The sequence below is a fragment of the Lynx rufus genome, unplaced genomic scaffold, assembly GCF_022079265.1.
Source record: "Lynx rufus isolate CCGP_SWC_20201006 ecotype Redwood Valley unplaced genomic scaffold, mLynRuf1.p SCAF_14, whole genome shotgun sequence".
Lineage (NCBI taxonomy): Eukaryota > Metazoa > Chordata > Mammalia > Carnivora > Felidae > Lynx > Lynx rufus.
Genome location: NW_025814828.1, coordinates 12,434,492 through 12,454,627, shown reverse-complemented (window position 1 = coordinate 12,454,627; position 20,136 = coordinate 12,434,492). Strand labels below are relative to the sequence as shown.

Here is a 20,136-nt window from a genome sequence, read left to right as displayed (position 1 = left end):
CTAAATGAGGTGTTTCAAAAGCACTTTGAAAACCAGAAGCACTATCAAAATGAAAGGCTACTGCATTTCATGAAAAGAAAGGACTGTCCACTGATTATCAACTGGTTGAGATTTCAACAACATCCTCTCAGCAACCTTATGAACTTTAAATAACAGTCATGCTAATTACATTCACTCTTTTGACTAGGAATTCTAACATTTCAAAAAGAAGCCAACACATTATTTCATTTCACCATTTCAAAAGTTACAATAGTCCTATATGATATCTTAAAAGTAAATACCCTTATCCCCATTTTACAGATCAGAAAACTGAGACCTATAGAGTGATTTGCCCAAAGTCACACAGTTGACAATTAGAAGAGCCAGGGCTCAAACTCAGACATCTTTCCAAAAAATTTTTTTAATGTTTATTTTATTTTGAGAGAGAGACAGAGTGTGAGTGGGGGAAGGGCAGAGAGAGAGGGAGACACAGAATCCAAAGCAGACTCCAGGCTCTGAGCTGTCAGTGCAGAGTCCAATGCAGGGCTCGAACTCACAAACCGTGAGATCATGACCGGAGCTGAAGTCAGAAGCTTACTGACTGAGCCACCCAGGTGCCCCTCAGACATCTTTTCAAATTCAATGCTTTTGAATTTGTCTTCACTATGAATAGTGCTCCACTAAATGTGACCTTCAAAAATTAAAAGAAAGAGAAAAAAATACAATGAAAGAAAGAAGGAAGGGAGGGAGGGAGGACAGTTGCTGTTTAATAGGTAGGGAGTTCCAGATTGGGAAGATGAAACAAATTCTGGGGATGGATGGTGGTGAAGGTCACACTACCATGTGAATGTACTTAATGTCACAGAACTGTACACTTCAAAATGATCAAAGTAGTAAATTTTATGTATATTTTTCCACAACAAGCAGAAGGAAGGAAGGCAAAAGGAGGGGGGAGGGACGGAAGGAGGGAAGAAAAATTTGTAAGTTTGTCACCATGCAACTTTGGGGGCATCTTAAGAATCAACTGAAAAAGTTTGCTTTGAGTCAGCAAAGATATCATCAAGGAAGGTGGTCTAGACAGTTCATTTGAATGACTTTTTTCAGTTAAACATTTTAGTAGAAAAGTGCTAACAGCCTTTTCCCAAGAGATCTCTTATGGCCCAAACACTTCCTATTTCTCTAACCATTTCAAGCCCAGAAGAGTTGCTGGAGGTACTGAGGAGATGATTCTCCCTGAGCACAATTCCCCTTTTGAATACTTTTAAAGGGACTTGCTTAACATGAAGTCACTTGCTTACATGAAAAGACCTTAGAGGAGGCAGCACCAGGCGCGACGGTGAAACATTCGGAGGAGGTAGGGAGACGAGCAGAGCCTGGTCACATCTTTACTCCCCCGTGAGCAGCGGGAAGCCTCTGCCCCCATGCCCACTATCCATGTGAGTTGGAATCCAGCTCAGCCTTGATTTTAAACTCTCTCATTTTCTTCATTTACACAACTGTTAGTATCACAGAGGACCCAGGGCACACTGGAAAAGACACATATCTTAAAGATATGTGGTTGGTTTGACCACATATCTTGATCAATTTTTTATCTGAAAGCAAATGTGCATATGACAATGCCTCATACTTTAAAGCACCACACAGCTGTCTGATTCTTATTATATTGTCTTGATTAAATCCCCTTGGAAATCTGTCCTGGCTGACTGGACAGGGGTCATGGATTCCCCTAGGTCCTGCTTTGATATTGTAATAGTGACGTAATGGGACAGAGGGTAGCTGTACTTGTGGTGAACACAGCATGATGTTTAAACTTGTCAAATCAGTAAGCTGTACACCTGAAACTAAGGTAACATTGTGTGCCAACTCTACTCAAGTAAAAAAAAATAGTAAACACCCACTGCTGAGTGACTGCCTCAGCAAACACCCACACACTTCTACGTCAGGGACAGCAAACTAAGGATCTACTGCCCACATCTGTCCCTCTGCTTGCTTGTTTTCATACGGTCCATGAGCTAAGCATACTTTTTACATTTTATTTATAAAGTTTATTTATTTATTTTGATAGAGCACGTGAGCAGGGGAGGAGCGGGGGCGGGGGGAGGGGAGAGAGAGAGAGAGAGAGAGAGAGAGAGAACCCCAAGCGGGCTTTGCCCTGTCAGTGCGGAGCCCAATGCAGGGCTTGATCTCACGAACTGTGAGATCCTGACCCGAGCCGAAACCAAGATTTGGACACTTAACTGACTGAGGCACCCAGGCGCCCTAGTTTTTATATTTTAAACGGTTGGGGAAAAAATCAAAAGAAAAATCAGGAGTGAGTGAGTAGCTCAGTTGGTTGAGCATCCCACTCTTGGTTTCAGCTCAGGTCAGGATCTCACAGTTGGTGATTTTGAGCCCCACATCTGTGCTACCTGTGCGGAGCCTGCTTGAGATTGTCTCTGCCCCTCTCTCTCTGCCCCTCCACCACCTGCTCTCTCTCTGTCTCTCTCTCTCTCAAAATAAATAAATACACTTGAAAAAGAAAGAAGAATCACATTTTGTGACATGTGAAAAGTACATGAAATTCAAATTTCAGTGTCAATAAATAGGTTTTTACTGGAACACAGCTATGCCCATTTACTTACATAATACCTATGGCTGCTTTCATGCTATAATGGCCGGTTGAGTGGTTCCAACAGAGACCTTATGGCCCACAAAGCTGAAAATATTATCTGGCCCTTGACAAAAAAAAAAAAAAGGTTTACTGGCACCTGGCCTATGTGCACTGAATGTGTGAACATGGCTAGCATTCTGTTCTCTTGCCTGTTCATACCAAAATTGTTGGTTCCTTCTTTAAATGGAGGAGAGAGCCTGTCTTCCATTTCGCATGGCACTCTGCCTGTTAGGCTTATTAATTTGTGATGATGAAGACAATAGGCCACTGACCTTTGCTGTTGGTTTTCCAGTATCAAACACTCATTGTTTAGGATGCTTAGTGACCTTATCAGCAAGGTAAGTACGAATTTAGTATCTCAGGCTCTGCCTGACACTATGGATATAAAAGTCCGTGACCATTAAGGATTTAAAATTCTGGTTGGGGAAGTAGGCTATACCCAGGTAAAGCCCTCAAAGAACAATAGAATGATATTTACCTATTACATTCCCCTTTGTGAGGCACTCTCAGAATAGACGATGCTGGGTCAGTCTATGAAGTGCTTTTATCATGGTCAGACATATGAGTACATGTTTAAGGACGAAGCTGTTTTCTATATAATTATGGAATAGAAAACTTAGGACTCATCAAGTCCCATTTCCTTCACATATGGAAGAGGAAACTAGTGCCCACAGAGGTCCCATGGTTGGTTAGCTGAGAACCAAGACTAGAACCCGGGTCTCTGGATCCCCAAGTTAGTTATACTTGACGATAGCACTTCAGAGTCTCAGGTCTTTTTAAAGCACCAGTAAAGGATGCTTAAAACTAAATATTTACTACACTTCTCTTCATCCCATATGACATGTTTTCCTCAAACCATCATTTTAACCTTTAATTTCACCTCTGCTGACAAGCTAGGAAAGAAAAGATGCCAAATTCTGATTTTTCTGTTCTCCTGTGGTGTTGCCAATCATTTAACATGGAAAGGGAAAAGAAAATAATGAAATTCTTAAAAATCTGTTTTGATTGCCATTTCTTTCGAAAGAAATAAGCATTTCCCATATGCTGTCATGGAGAAACAACCGTAATTTTGTTTTTACATCAATTTTGTATTGTTTTTTGTGTGTTTAACGTATTTCTCATAACAGAGGCCTGACCCTGATATGAAACTGCCTGATAATCAAACAAAACAACACAAAACAAACAAAGAACACCACCAATGGGAAAAAAAGAAATCGTGAAAAGCTTGAGGTTAACCTGTAGTTATTCTATTTATATGTACACAACATAAAGAAATAAGTGAGTCACATGGACATATTATTATTGTCACAATAAGTTCTTCTCACACTGGAAATAAATGTCTTTATGTGCTGCACTTCGCATTTTCTCCCTACCTCTTTCCTATTACCACTGGCCAATTGGTCTGCGTACAATACCAAAAAAGAAAAAAAAAAAAAAGAAGAAGAAAAGAAAAAAAGAAAGAAAAAGAAAAAGTAATAAAGAAGTGAAGTTTAAAGAAATGTACCTAGGAACATTTTGGCTCTTGCCTTCCCACGAAATTTTAGCTGTTCTCAATCACTGCATAACTAAATGTTGGCTCTAGCTCCCGCATATTGGGGCTAAGAGTCCTGGCTTGGTTGAAAGATCCCAGAGGCTTTGATGTCCCTACAATATTTGGCAGGGCCCACTGCTGCAGGCCTCAGCTGAGACTCCTCACTTACTCACTTTGAAGTTAGCCAGAGCTCACTTCTCTGAATCTAAATTGCTGAGTTAATTTGAGGCTACGAATGCTGATCCTACAGGTCTGGCTAGGGAGTTCTGTACTCTTCTTTAGAGGAACTGGGATATGGAGAGTTTTGAGGGCAGCAGACCAGGTCTTTAAGAGAGGTGGTATGGGATTTTCCACCTCTGATAACAGCAGACTAGCTTGTTGCTGAGCAACTCTCCTAACATAAAAGTTAGAAAATCTCTTTGAAAACATCAGAGAAATACCAAGGCAGTAAGGATTCAAGGGGCCAAAATCCTGGAGAGGAGGGTAAAGGAATGAAGCTATTGTTCAGCATCATTTTCCCCTTAAAGCATTTGTTAAGTTTCAATCAGCAGCAGAGACATAAAGCTGAGTGGAGCTTCCAGCAGTTTTAGAAGGAAGGAGGTCAATAAATGGAGTACAAGGGCCACCAAGGAGAGGAGGCCAGGTAAACACCCCAGGCTTTCAGTTCAGATTCCCAAAGGGGTAGACCCCAGGAGGAGGGATGAACCAATTCTCACAAAGACCAAAGCTCTGCCTCCAATCTGCATGGTCCCCAGTTGGGTCAGGTATACTGCCACCTAACTGCCTGCAAGAAGCAAGAGCTAATCTTTTCTGGATGATAATAACATCCAGAGCCTCAAATTATTTACAATTCATTATATACAAAATCAGGTAGTCAAACAAAATTGCCTCATATACCAGGAGGCAAAACAAGATGGCCAAAACACAGGAGAAGAAAATCAATAATAGAAACAGGCTTATAGAGTTACCAGAGAGGGATTTCAAAATATACTGGGACTAATTCAAGAAATTAAAATGGAAATTCTAGAATTGCAATATACCCAAACTGAAGTTAATAATTAAATGGAAGCTTCAGAAGCAGACTAGACACAGCTGAAGAGAGGATTTGTGAGCTGAAAATGGCCAGACTGAAGTACAGTGAGAAAAAAGGCTGGAAAATAAGGAAAAAGGAGAAGGAAATTTATGGGACATGGTGAGACGGTGAAACGAAAATGTGATTAAAATAGTTCCCAGTAACTGAGGCCTGACCCTAGTATGAAATTTTCTGCCTCAATAAAAGCAAAAACAACCAAAGGAGGAAGAAAACTTGAAAAGCTTGAAGTTAACCTACAGTATCCTATTTATATGAAGACAGCATAAAAAAGGAGAGGAAAAAGAGAATGAGACAGAAGCAATATTTGAAGTTGTAATGGTTGAGAACTTTACAAAACTGGCTAAAACTTCAAGCCACAGATTTAAGTAAAGCTATGAATCTCAAGCAGGAAAAATACAAAGAAAACCACTTAAGTGCATCACAGCAATGCTGCTGAAAACCAAAGATACGGGAAAAAATCTTAAAATCAAAGAAAAATCAATAATTTTGAAAAGCAACAACAAAACTGACATCTGTCATCACAGTAGAAATCAGAATACAATAAATGGCAACTTCAAAGTGTGAAAGAGAACTGCCGGCTTAGAATTCTATGCCCAGTGAAAATATCCTCCCCAGATTACATCAAATAAAGGCATTTTCACACACAAAAGTAGAAAATGTATCCCCATTAGACTTAACACTGAGTGAAACATTGAAAGGCATTCTTCGGACCGAAGTAAAATGATCTCAGATGAAGTCACAGAGATGCAGGAAGAAATAGCAACAGAAAAGGTAAATATAGGAATAAATTTAAATTTAAAGATAAATATGTAAGTAAATGTAAAAAAACTAACAAAAAGTATGTAAAACAGTAAACATAATGAGTTGTGGGTTTTAAAATACAAAGAGAATTAAAATATAAAATAGAAATAGTCCCTCCCCCCCCCAAAAAGGCAGGAGGGAATTAAAACAAAGTGTCCCTGGGTTGCAATCCCTGAATTCTCCAGGAAGTGGGAAAGTACTAATTTATAGCAAATTCGAATAAGTCAAGGATACATGTTGTAAACTGTAGGGTAGCTCCTAAAAGAATGCTAAGAAGAGTTTATATAATTCAACTTATGGGGAGGGGTAGAATAATTAAAATATTTCATTAATTTAAAAGAAGGCAAGAAGGGAAAAAGGATAATGAAACAGGTGAGGCCAATAAAAAACAAATAACAAGGTAGATTTAAATCCTGATACATCAGCAAAGTCAAATTTATCAGAGTGTCTGTGTTCATAGAACAGAAACCTGTAGCCAAATTACAAAGAGCAAAGACATTTGTTTAAAGTCACACATGTTATGCATACCCACAAAATACCAACATGGATGAAGAAAATTTAAAACATAATACAAAGGCATCCATGGCAAATAGGTTAATGGGGATCATCAATTAAATGAGTATATAAGATTACTCAAGGCACAAAACTTTAAATACTGTGAAATTGTATGGCCCATATAGGAAAGAAATTTGATACTGGCTTTCTCAAATAGTTTTAAACATTTTATAATAATCTAAACATACATGACATAACCAGTAATGAGTTATGGAGCTGAAATAAACTTTTATCTTTTTTTAATGTTTGCTTATTTATTTTGAGAAAAGGGGAGAGGGGCAGAGAGAGAAGGAGAGCAAGAATCCCGAGCAGGCTCCGCAGGGTCAGCGCAGAGCCCACTGTGGGGCTTAAACCCACAAACCATGAAATCGTGACCTGAACCAAAATCAAGATCAGATGCTCAACTGACTGAGCCACCGAGGCACCCAGAAACTTTTCTAACCTCTCATTAATAGTAAGTCAATTTTACAGGGCGCCTGGGTGGCTCAGTCAGTTGAGTGGACAACTTCGGCTCAGGTCATGATCTCGCAGTTCGTGAGCTTGAGCCCCACGTCGGGCTCTGTGCTGACAGCTCAGAGCCTGGAGCCTGCTTTGGATTCTGTGTCTCCCTCTCTCTCTGCCCTTACACAGCTAGTGCTCTCTCTCTCAAAAATAAAATAAAAACATTACAAAAAAATTTTTTTAAAAAGTCAATTTTAATCAACCATGTGACAAGTCTGACTTGTCTTTCTAATTTCTCTATAGAAAAGATTATCACTGGGGCGCCTGGGTGGATCAGTCAGTTAAGTGTCCAACTCGTTGGTTTCAGCTCAGGTGATGATCTCACGGTTCATGGGATTGAGCCCCAGGTGGAGCTCTGTGCTGACAACATGGGGCCTGCTTGGGATTCTCTCCCTCTCTCTCTGCCATTTCCCTGCTCATGTGTGCATGCTCTCTCTCTCTCAAAATAGATAAACAGACTTAAAAAAAAAAAAAAAAAAAGGAAAGAATATCACCAAACCATTGTGATTTTAAAAGGAGACAAATGAGGATGAAGTCAAAATATCTGAGAAAAGAAGTGTGATGGACATGTATCAGGCAGTTAATTAATAGATATGTTTTCTGGATTTTGTGATGTTTGTTGAGTTTATCAACTTATTTAAATTTGTAGCACTGTGATTTCCAAATCTAACATGTTTCTAAATATTTTCAAACATTCACTGCTCTACTTAACTTTTTGTTCATAATTTTACTTGTTTTTTCTTAAAAACCATCCTCCAAACAGTTCCCATAAAACCTGGATAAGGTCTTGTCATCTAGAGTTAGAATAACTATTCTACTGCAGTCATTTGTTAACCATCAAAGGGAATGAACATGATTCACAAACCATAATCCAGCATTTCTGGTTCTCTGAGTAAGACCTACCAGAATTCATTCATTTCTTTATTCCTTCCTTCATTTTCCATCCACTCAGGTATTCAGCAAACACTTATCAAGCATCTACTACAGGTTAGGGACTGTTTTAGTATCAGAGAATATGCCAGTGAATGAGATAGCCTCCCATTTTGTGTGGGGGGTTATATTTCTAGTGGTAGAAGATAGACAATAAACAAGTAAGCAAATAAATGAACAAAATAATTCTCAAGAAAATAATACTGGATGATATTTACCTAAGAGAAATGAAGACATACCTCAATTCATAATCACCCAAAACTGAAAACAATCCTAATGCCCATTGACTGAAGAAGGGATAAACAAACTGTGGTATATCCATGCAGTTTAATACTACCTCAGCAATAAAAAGGAATGGGGGTGCCTGGGTGGCCCAGTCTGTTGAGTGTCTGACTCTTGGTTTCAGCTTAGGTCATGATCTCACAGTTCATGGGTTCAGGCCCATGTCAGCCTCCACACTGACATCACAGAGCCTACTTGGGATTCTCTCTCTCTCTCTCTCTCTCTCTCTTTCTCTCCTGCTCGCTCTCTCTCAAAATAAATAAACTTAAAAAAAAAAAAAAAGGGATGAGCTACTGATACATGCAACAACATGAGTTGCAAGAAGCCAGACTTAAACAACTATACACTGTATAATGTCATTTATATGATATTTTGGAAAAGATCAGTCATTTCCAGGAGCTGAGGGTGGAGGAAGGAAGGGGGTAGACCACACAGATACAGGAGAGTATCTGGGTGTGATGGAAATGTTCTACATCTAGACTGTAGTGCTGGTGGTGTGTAAGTTTGTCAAAATTCAGAGAAATGTACACCTAAAAGTTTACTGTTTGTGAGTTACACCTCAGTCAACCCCAAAAAAGAAACTGGATGATGGAATAGCATTGGTCATTCCTTAGACTGAGTGACCAATGAAGACCTCCTATAGAAACTGATGTTTAATGTGTAAAATGAACCAGCAGCCTCTTAGAGGTTCCTAGGCAAATCTGATCTTTTCAAGTAGCAGCAAATATCAGATACTAATCAGCAGAATTTCAAAGTTGACTGTAGTAAACAAAATCCCTTGTTCCATTACGGGGAGATAGAAAGAGAGGAATGGAGAAATTTTTTTCTTTTATTCTGCAAAACACGTGTTTTAAATAAGAGAGAATTTATGCAAACCCTACATACCAGGAGGGTTTACAAGTGCAAAAATGCTAATTTAGTCTATTTTCAAAGGATGTTATTGACAAGTACAGTTCAAAAAACCTCACCAGGAAGCCCTTTCAGGCTATGCAGTATGTTTCATGATCAAGTTTGTGCTTTTTTTTTCTTTTTTTTTTTTTTTTGCCTCCATTCATATTGAGTTGCCAGAAATAATAATTAATCACATAAAAGTCTAACACTTTAAAAGATAACATGTAAGAGACAAGGTCAAAATTCTTTTTTGCCCTTCTATCTGCAGCACTCCAGTTGAAAGAGCCTTGCATCTGCCCCGGGCACTCCAGAGTCTGCCAGGAGACGCCACAGATCTGTCACTGTGGGAACACACAAGTTGAGTCTCCTTTCCAGAGAGGCAGTGTATGCTTCAGAAAAGTCATACTGTGGAGAAGTTATGGACTGCTGGCTCATGTAAACCCCAACAGAGGGACTTTCTGGAAAAGATGCTTTGCAAGAAATTAAATTTTCTTCTCTTGTGCAAAAAAAGGCCAATGTCCCTGGAATCCGTGAGGCTGGGCCTCTAGAACATTAGTGGAGCGTTTGGATCCCCTTAGAAGGGCACCACCGTGGAGTCACTCAGGTTATCTTCCCTCAGAATAGTAGGGTTTGAGATCAGTAGCTCCCGCTGTCCAGGGAAGGGAAATGGAATCAGACTCTGTGTTTTGATGGTTTCTGAAGAAAAGGTTCCATTTTCCCCGAAGGAACTGGGACTTAGAACGAGGAAAGCCAGGATTATAGTCTGTACTCTGAACCTGTTGTGACAAGGTCAAATTCCATCTTTCGGTCTCTGTCAAACAAGGGTTTGAACTTCAAGATGACTTCTACTTGTTGCTGCTCAGACATCACCCAAGCTGTGGTTAGTGTCCTCTTACTAGAGGAGCTAGTAAGCTAGCTAGGAGGCATTTGATAATTGCCCATCTGAGGAATCCCTGATAACTCTCAATGAGAGAGATCAGCTAGCATGGATCTTGGAAAGGAGATTTGGACCCCAAGACATAGAGCAAACTCTCTTCTTTCCAAAAGAACTTTCTGCAGTGATGGAAATGTTCTGTATCTGCACTGTCCAGTAGAGTCACATGTGGCTACTGAGCCTTTTACACGTGGCTGGTGTGACTAGGGAGCTGAATTTTTAGTTTTATTTAAATTAGATTTAAATTTATTTATTTATTTTTATTTTTTATTTTTCAACGTTTATTTATTCTTGGGACAGAGAGAGACAGAGCATGAACGGGCGAGGGGCAGAGAGAGAGGGAGACACAGAATCGGAAACAGGCTCCAGGCTCTGAGCCATCAGCCCAGAGCCTGACACGGGGCTCGAACTCACGGAGCGCGAGATCGTGACCTGGCTGAAGTCGGACGCTTAACCGACTGCGCCACCCAGGCGCCCCGAGATTTAAATTTAAATAACCACTGTGATTAGTGGCTAACATGTTCAACCATGTGACTTGAGATATCAGGAAAGGTTGAAAACTACATTATCTCATAAATTCCTTGCAATGAATGCGAAGAATCTGTACTTCAAGACGTTTGCATAAATGCAACACTTCCCTGTTTCTTTCCACATTCCAAATCACATGGGAGGGGAAAACTTATGAACGGTCTTTTCCATGGGATCAAAGAAGGATCACAATTACACTGGAACTCCTGTATACATCTACCCTTAGGATTCATTCTGCCAGCTCCATTCTAGCAGAAATAGCACTGAAAAGTAATACTGAAGCAGGCACAATATAACGTGGGCATTATATGCTGTCAACATTAAATATAGCTTTAAACTTTACATCTACTGGAAAAGAAAACACGAACTCTCCTCATCCTTCTCCTGTTGAGGGTCCAATTCAGGTCTTAAATTCCATGTACATAATACTGACGTGCCTAGTACAGAAATGGGCATCTGATAGGAAAGAGCAGTATGCAGAAAAATACATCCATCCATCCAACCACTGTCCATCCATCTGCCCATCCACTCAGCCATTCACCTGTCTGTTCATGTGTCCATCCATCCACCCATCTCTTCATCCCCCAAATCTATTTATAGAATCAGAAAGAAAGGTTTTTCTCTCATTTACTCAAACAATGACAGCTTAGTAGAGAGGAAGAGGTAAGAAGCCGGTGACCGTGTTTTTAAACATTTTAAGGAGTATGCTTTCAGATGAATTCCAAAAGACAAGAATAATAAGAATGAGAAGAAAAGTGTGCATTAATTAACCATAATTTTAATTAACCAATAGTTACTGATCATACATTTGGTGCAAAGAACCATGTGAGGTACTGTGGAAGATATAAGGATGTGTAAGAAATCTCTGCCCTCAGCATCCTTAATAATCTACTTGAAAAGTTAAAGCAATGAATATATAAGAGGCTAAAAAAAGACAAATGAGTGAAATACTTCAAAAGAGGAAGATGAAAGAAGTCACAAGATAGTTCATGTCTCAGATAATGAACTTTGTGTTTACAGTAGGGTCAGGAACTTTGGGCTAGAATGGTCCCACTTAGGGCTTTAAGGGGGAAGCTTGCCAAATTCCAAATGATAGGCAAGATGACAGAATTGAAAAACTTTGGAGAGACCTTAGAAATAATCTAGCTCAACTCTATTACTTTACAGATGATTCAACTAAGGTCAGAGTGTTAGTGACTTGGTCCGACTCCCTGAAATGGGCAGTAATGGCAGCAAAAAGCCTAAAAGGCAGGACTGTTGACACCCATTCCCAGCCCATACATCACACGGGGAGTAGAATCCTCTATGTAGGAAAGGAGAAAGCATTCTGGAGAATGTGCACAAAAGCATAAGCAAGGAAGCAGAGCCAGGAACTCGTCAGTTTAACCACCAGGTGCATGTGTAAGGGGAGAAAACCATGAAAGGACAGGTAGGGCAGGGACCAAAAGTAAAGGGGCCTGAATGCAAATCTGCAAATGGTCAGCTGTGTGAAACCCAGAATTCTGGTTTCTGGGACTGCCTTGAAGTCTCCCTTTGACACAGTGGCAGCAGTATCAACTTTTCCAGAAAACTGTTATTCCTTTCATATTAACAAAGATTCCAGTTTGCCTGGGGGAAGGGAGGACTGTAGAAGGGAGATTGGAACGAGCGCTGGCACTGCTGGTGAGCTTACGGGGGCAGGGACGGACGATTATCACTATGCCCATTCACACCTCAGAAACCCTGATTCAGTAGATTTAGGGTAGCAGCCAAGAAGCTGTATGTTTTTTGAGCTCCCCAGTGATTGGTGATGATCATCCAGTGTGGAGGGTCCTCTGGTTCATCCTTTTACCAACCTGTCAAATACAGACTAGCACTTTAGAAAACTCTTTGATGATATCTACCAAATATATGCCACCAGTGATCCAGTGACTCCATTCCCAGGCTGAGACCCAAGAGAAAGAAACACACATGTACCCCAAAAGGCATGAATAAGAATATCCGGAGTAGGCTATTAGCAGCCCCCACCTGGAAACAACCCAATGTCCATCAGTATTAGAATGGATACACAAACTGAGATATATTCATACGGTGGAATACCACACAAGAATTAAAAAGAACAAACCATTGCTATGTGCACCAACATAGATGACTCTCACAGACATGAGACGCATAAGAAGTATGATTCTATTTATATGAGATTAACGAACCGGCAAAAATAATCTATGTTAACTGAACTCAGAATAGTGATTGCCTCTCTCCGGGGGTGGGTATTAACTGGAAAGAGACAGAAAAGAAACTCCTGGGGTGCCAGATATTCTGTATCTCCAGCCGGGTGGTGGTTACGTTGCTATGAAGACAGTGCAAATACCATGAGCTATACACTTGTTCACTTTACTGTATATAGATCATACCTTGTTGAGAAAAAATAGAGATTGTGTGTGTGTGTTTGCCCTGCCAACCTCATGACGTTATTATAAGACTCCATCCAATAGCTTTTTAAAACGAGATAGACAAGTATAGTTTTATATTATTTAACTAGCTCAATACTTATTCTTGTTGAAATTGGTTAGATGCAGTACCTGTGATTCAGGTGAGCCATCAGCTTTCTCAAGCCTTTACCAAAGCACAAAAAGTTAGTTACACAGAAGCTTATAGTAATTTCTGAACTTGGAAATTGGAAATTTCCGAACTTGGACACACAGTAACTATAAAGTTGCTGAGGGCACACTAGAGCTGCCAAAGGGTGCAAACCGGCTTTTGAAAGAGCCTTTCTGCCGATGGTCTGCTACAAAAGCTCCCTGCAGCTGCATTTGTACATTCCACGCCCTCACTTTTCTCCCTGCCCACCCCCCCCCAACACCTCCGCACCCACCAACCCAGAATGCAAAATCTCCTCTTTCCGTCAAGAAAATGGCCCTCATCCCGAGGTGCCCTGGGCCATTGGTCATGAGCCACAGACAGACCTTCTGCCGGCTGGGGAGTTTGCCTGCCCCTGGATCAACGTGTGAAACTGCCTGTGGCCATTAGCACCTGGTGGGCAAACGCTCAGGTTAGAGCAAGCTGGACGTGAGCGGCAGGAACGGAGAAACCCTGTCTGGCCAGTCCGATGTGCAAACCTTGTCTCTGGGCTGTTATTTTTCCACCTTTGAAAATGAACAGTGTACTTCAGGCAGCTAAGTCTAAACACATGTCTACAAATACTGATAACACTATCTTTATTTGTCCATTACTTGACAAAGCCAGATCACCTGGGGACTGTTTGTTCCTCTACAAAATGAGAATCCACTATCATATGTATTAAAATGTAGGACATTCTCTTCAGAGTATAAACTTTCAAGAGCTGCTTCTCTGTCTTTCCTGGTACACTCTCAAATGCGTGTGTATCTTTAACACCATATCATCCCGTGGATTTTAAAATAAAAATGTATAGGCTCTGGCTCAATGTTCCGGTTTTTCTTCATTTGACCATATGCTCCATGATGTTTCTGGAGTCTATCCATCACTGGGTCCGATTTCTAGAGCTCAGAGGTATGTAAGATATATGCAGCCACACGTGTGAACAACCTGCAGATATTTCCTGACTGGTTCATTCAAGCAAGAGTTGTTTACAGAATAGATGCTCGGTAAATGTTCAAAGACTGATGATGAATCTTTAAGAATGAATACATGTGAATTTGAAAGCAACATGTGCACACAAGAAATGCAGTTCACAGATATGAGTATTTCCCAGAATAAAACACTGGACTCCCTCCCCCCACTGAAAAAAAAAACCCCAAAGGCACCGTATATGGAAGTACATCACTAAAGATATTAAAATTCAAAATCAGACTTGAATGGAGCTTTCTCAAGGGGAAAAAAAATCCACATCATGCTTATTTCACTAAAGAGATACTCAGAAAAACCAGCTCTCTGGTTACAAAGAGAGCCAAATACAAAATCAGCTGTGAGAAAAGTTGAATAGTCTGAGGAAAATAAATTTCAAGGAAATGCTGCTTATTTTCTCCTCTTGTTTATTTCTGAAAGCCTATTTTGAGGAAGAAATTCAGTGAGACTTTTCTGTTCTCTGATGACGTTGAATTGCTTCTAAGAAACATTTGCCTGGGGTGTAAACTCTATTAGGTGTGACTTTTTTTTTTTCTTCTCACCACTCAATTAATTTTGCAGGGAGGGAGAAATTAGGAAAAAGCAACACTAAATCGATTTGTCTCCTGAAAATGAACGTCAATCTTATGCTCAGAATATTTTTTTTCTCATTTGTCCCCTTCTGTCCCACCACTCCCTGACTTTTCTTTCTTAAACCAGTATGTCAAACTCGAGAAGTAATCTCCAGAAGAAAAACATTCCTGGGAGGGAATCGGAGTGTGAGTAGAACTTCCCTTTGTGCAAGCAGCTCTGTCTGCCCCAAGGTGGTGGCTCATTTACCAAGGCATCTATCACCCTCAGAGAGAATGTGACTTTCCTCCAGAACTTACCTGTCCGCCGAGAGAGCCGTGAGGGTGAAGACAGACACCCCCACCGAGGTGAGCTGTATAAAGGGGATCAGCTTGCAGCCAATCCTGCCAAACAGCCATCTGTCGGCCAGGTACCTGCTGGCATCCACGGGAGCACATGTTACCAAGAGGAGCAGATCTCCCAACGCCAGACTGGAGATGAACAGGTTCGGCACATTTCGCATGGCCTTCACAGTACAGAAGATCTTGATCAGCGTGATGTTGCCGATGAGGCCTATCAGAATGATGACCCCATAGATTGCAGGGATGACATACAGGATCCCCGGGTGGAACCAGTCGTCGTTCATGGGGACATCTGCACTGTGACTGGAGATGTTGCAGTGCAAGAAGTGGTCCACTTCCAAGTTCAAAAGCAAACAATCACTTAGAGCCATCCTCTAGATTCTTTCCCACCTGAAAAGTGCTCTTAGATGCTGTTGCTTAACTTTGATTTTGCAGTTGGGTGAAGATGAGGATAAAAATCTATGCTGGGCTCTTTATCTTCTTTCATAAAAACAGAGTACATATACACTACAGCATTCAGAACTGTCTGGCACTATTTTGACGCTGGTGCTGCCGGGGTCTTCACTTGACCAATGTACTACATGTCTCTATTCAGTAAGTTAACAACAAAACAACAACAAAAATTCGGCCAGAAAGGGCTCAGAATTAAACCCACTCTGTACCAACCCTTTCTACCTCAATTCTAGTCTGAGTCTCCCTGGCTGCAGTTTACAAAGAACTTTTGGCCGGCTATTTTCATACGGCATTTCCTATCTTTCCTGATATTTAGAACCTGAAGGTTTAAAGTGGGTAGAAAAAAAACTGCACAGAGAAAGCCTCAAATCCTATAGGCAGGATGCTGTGCACGTCACTGACTTAACCAGCAAACAGCAGCTCTGCTGAGCTGAGGCTCTGAAGAGGAACCAGGGCTAAGTACAGACAGAGAATGCCAGCCCCCTGCTGGACACTTCAATCACTGCCCAGTAGCCTGCGCTCCCCAGATGAGAATCCACCTGCAGACTTTAACGGACACCCTTGGCTTCTCATTTATGATACAGCACCTACGGCAGTTATTTAATAAGCATTGCTAGCCCTCTGCGGGGCCCCGCAAATCTTGCTGATACTATCCATGCCCGTGAATCTAGATAAAACTCACATCCCATTTTCTCATCTTTACCAATACATTAGAATGACATGTTAGGGTTGCTATAAAATGAGGTCGGTATCTGAATTAAATGCACACAGATGCACAGGATGTCCCCGTGTGAGCTGTCCCACCAGCCTTCCCAATGCCTCTTTGAATGGGGACTGCCACTGAGGAACAGTCGGCATAGGATTTGTGCCTTAAACCTTCAGTAACTGACATCTGGGAAAAGCAGAAGCAGAACACACACGCGCCCTTTCCCATAGCTTTCGCAAGCCATTATTGTTCCCTTTACCAGGGGGAAATAAGATCAGGAGCCGGCTGCATTCTTAAATATCAGTAGCCTTTTCCAGAAAAACGGGATTTTTCTCACTGGATCTAAAAATTACATGAACTGGCGTTTTGATGCAGTTATTTGAAGTTTTTTTATTTGAATGCTTGCCATGTTTAATAGCAACTTTCCTCTTAAGTCCTGAGTAGGAAATTAACTGAAAAGGACTTACAGATAGAGTACCAAGGAATTGGGGAGTGGAAAGAAATAACTTAGACTTGGTGGGGGGCCAGAAAAGGCTTTACTGAGGAGGTACAACTAGATTTGAGTTTAGACCTTTAGCCAACAACTTACAAATCCATCACAAGGGTTTATCTTTAAGACTTAGGTGGAGCCTGCTCTCCAGGTACATTACAGGAAGCCAGTAACCAACAGGCACTGTCATTGAAGGTTTGGTTTTTTGGGATCCATAAGGAGTAAAGAAGCTTGTACTTAACACCAGGCCGGAGTGCACCAAGAAAGACTCCAAGCACGTTGTCATGGCGACTTCCAGGGGCAGGTAACAACATTGAGATGCCTGCCATGCTCCTCCACAATCCAAAGGGCTGGCGTTCCTCTCAGCCAGCAGTCGGAATCTGCTGCTGCGTGCCTGGAGTAGGAAGAGCTACTCGGTGGACATCAGTGTCACCAGTAATGAGTCAATGACCATGAGCCTAGTGGTGTTGATTAGTTGCTAGCAGTATACCTTATATAGTATATGGTTTCTGTGCTTCCATCTTGGCTCCTTCAGGTAATGCTTTAACAAGTTATGTAGGCAAGTTACTGGGTGTCTTAAACTTCAAGTTCCTAATCTGTAAAGTGGGGATAATTTGTGAAGTTAACTGAAATTATCCATGTTAAGATTCCATAGTATTTGGCACACAGTAAGTGCTCAATTAATACCAGCTGCTAGTACTATAACTGTGATTACTGTGGTGATTGAGAGAGATGATTGTTGTGGTTTTCCTTTGGAAAAGCCCAATAAAGTCAGAAGAGTGATCGACCTCGGATCAACTGGCAAAAGGTCCTATTCATACAGGTGAATCAGAAACCCTTCCATTTACTTGAAAGACATTGATCACACATCTGCCAGTTTTCAGGCATTGTGCAAGAGCCTGAGAAAAAGAATATGAAGATACATGTTATTACAAGATCCTTCACGATCCCAGGTACTCTAGCTCATAGTCAGAGCACCTGGTTTCAAAGAATAATGCAAGAAGGGTTTTCATATAGATTCTGCAAATGCTTCTGTTTGTTTTATCCTGATTAATCATTTTTCTTCTTGGAACTCATCACCACTAAACCAGCCCTACAAGAGATCCTAAGGGGGACTCTGTGAGTGAAATGTTACAAGGACCACAAAGTACCACAGACACCACTACAAGCATGAAACCTACAGACATCACAATGACTCTAAACCCATATCTTTCAATAATAACACTGGATGTAAATGGACTGAATGTGCCAATCAAAAGACATAGGGTATCAGAATGGATAAAAAAACAAGACCCGTCTATTTGCTGTCAACAAGAGACTCATTTTAGACCTGAGGACACCTTCAGATTGAAAGTGAGGGGATGGAGAACTATCTATCATGCTACTGGAAGTCAAAAGAAAGCTGGAGTAGCCATACTTATATTAGACAAACTAGACTTTAAATTAAAGGCTGTAACAAGAGATGATGAAGAGCGTTATATAACAATTACAGGGTCTATCCATCAGGAAGAGCTAACAATTATAAATGTCTATGCACTGAATTCAGGAGCACCCAAATATATAAAACAATTAATCACAAACATAAGCAATCTTATTGACAAGAATGTGGTAACTGCAGGGGACTTTAATACTCCACTTACAACAATGGACAGATCATCTAGACAGAGAATAAATATAGAAACAAGGGCCCTGAACGATACATTGGACCAGATGGATTTGACAGATATGTTTACAACTCTGCATCCCAAAGCAGCAGAATATACTTTCTTCTTGAGTGCACATGGAACATTCTCCAAGACAGATCACATACTGGGTCACAAAACAGCCCTTGATAAATATAAAAGAACTGAGATCATACCACGCACACTTTCGGACCACAATGCTATGAAGCTTGAAATCAACCACAGGAAAAAGTCTGGAAAACCTCCAAAAGCATGGAGGTTAAAGAACATCCTACTAAAGAATGAATGGGTCAACCAGGCAATTAGAGAAGAAATTGAAAAATATATGGAAACAAATGAAAATGAAAATACAATAATCCAAACCCTTTGGGATGCAGCAAAGGCAGTCCTGAGAGGAAAATATATTGTAATCCAGGCCTATCTTAAGAAACAAGAAACATCCCAAGTACAAAATCTAACAGCATACCTAAAGGAACTAGAAGCAGAACAGCAAAGACACCCCAAACCCAGCACAAGAAGAGAAATAATAAAGATCAGAGCAGAAATAAACAATATAGAATAAAAAAACCCAGTAGAACAGATCAATGAAACCAAGAGTTGGATTTTTGAAAAAATAAACAAAATTGACAAACCTCTAGCCAGGCTTCTTAAAAAGAAAAGAGAGAGGACCCAAATAGATAAAAAAAAATGAATGAAAATGGATTTATTACAACCAATCTCTCAGAAATACAAGCAATTATCAGGGAATACTATACAAAATTGTATGCCAACAAACTGGACAACCTGGAAGAAATGGACAAATTCCTAAACACCCACACACTACCAAAACTCAAATGGGAAGAAATAGAAAATTTGAGCAGACCCGTAACTAGTGAAGAAATTGAATCAGTTATCAAAAATCTCCCAACAAATAAGAGTCCAGGACCAGATGGCTTCCCTGGGGAATTCTACCAGACATTTAAAGCAGAGTTAATATCTATCCTTCTCAAGCTGTTCCAAAAAATAGAAATGGAAGGAAAACTTTCGGACTCATTCTATGAAGCCAGCATTACTTTGATTTCCAAACCAGACAGACACCCAGCAAAAAAAAAGAGAACTATAGGCCAATATCCCTGATGAATATGGATGCAAAAATCCTCAATAAGATACTAGCAAATCGAATTGAACAGCATATAAAAATTATTCACCACGATCAAGTGGGATTCATTCCTGGGCTTCAGGGCAGGTTCAACATTCACAAATCAATCAATGTGATACATCACACTAATAAAAGAAAAGATAAGAACCATATGATCCTGTCAATCGATGCAGAAAAAGCATTTCGCAAAATTCAGCATCCTTTCTTAATAAAAACCCTCGAGAAAGTCGGGATAGAAGGAACATACTTAAACATCATAAAAGCCATTTATGAAAAGCCCACAGCTAATATCATCCTCAATGGGGAAAAACTGAGAGCTTTCTCCCTGAGATCAGGAACACGACAGGGATGTTCACTCTCACCGCTGTTGTTTAACATAGTGTTGAAAGTCCCAGCATCAGCAATAAGACAGCAAAATGAAATAAAAGGCATCAAAATTGGTAAAGATGAAGCCAAACTTTCACTTTTCACAGACAACATTATACTCTACATGGAA

The 20,136-nt window shown here is 40.5% G+C and overlaps 1 protein-coding gene across 2 annotated transcripts in view; it reads right to left on the bottom strand.

Moving 5' to 3' along the window:
- GRPR (gastrin releasing peptide receptor) overlaps positions 1 to 15,910 on the bottom strand; it is a 33,139-nt gene extending 17,229 nt beyond the window's left edge. For both annotated transcript variants that reach the window (XM_047075942.1, XM_047075943.1), the window contains exon 1: positions 15,130 to 15,910. In XM_047075942.1, the coding sequence (XP_046931898.1) occupies positions 15,130 to 15,542 (413 nt within the window). In that variant the 5' untranslated portion in view covers positions 15,543 to 15,910. The remainder of the gene's footprint in view (positions 1 to 15,129) is intronic.
- Between the last annotated feature and the right edge of the window lie 4,226 nt (positions 15,911 to 20,136).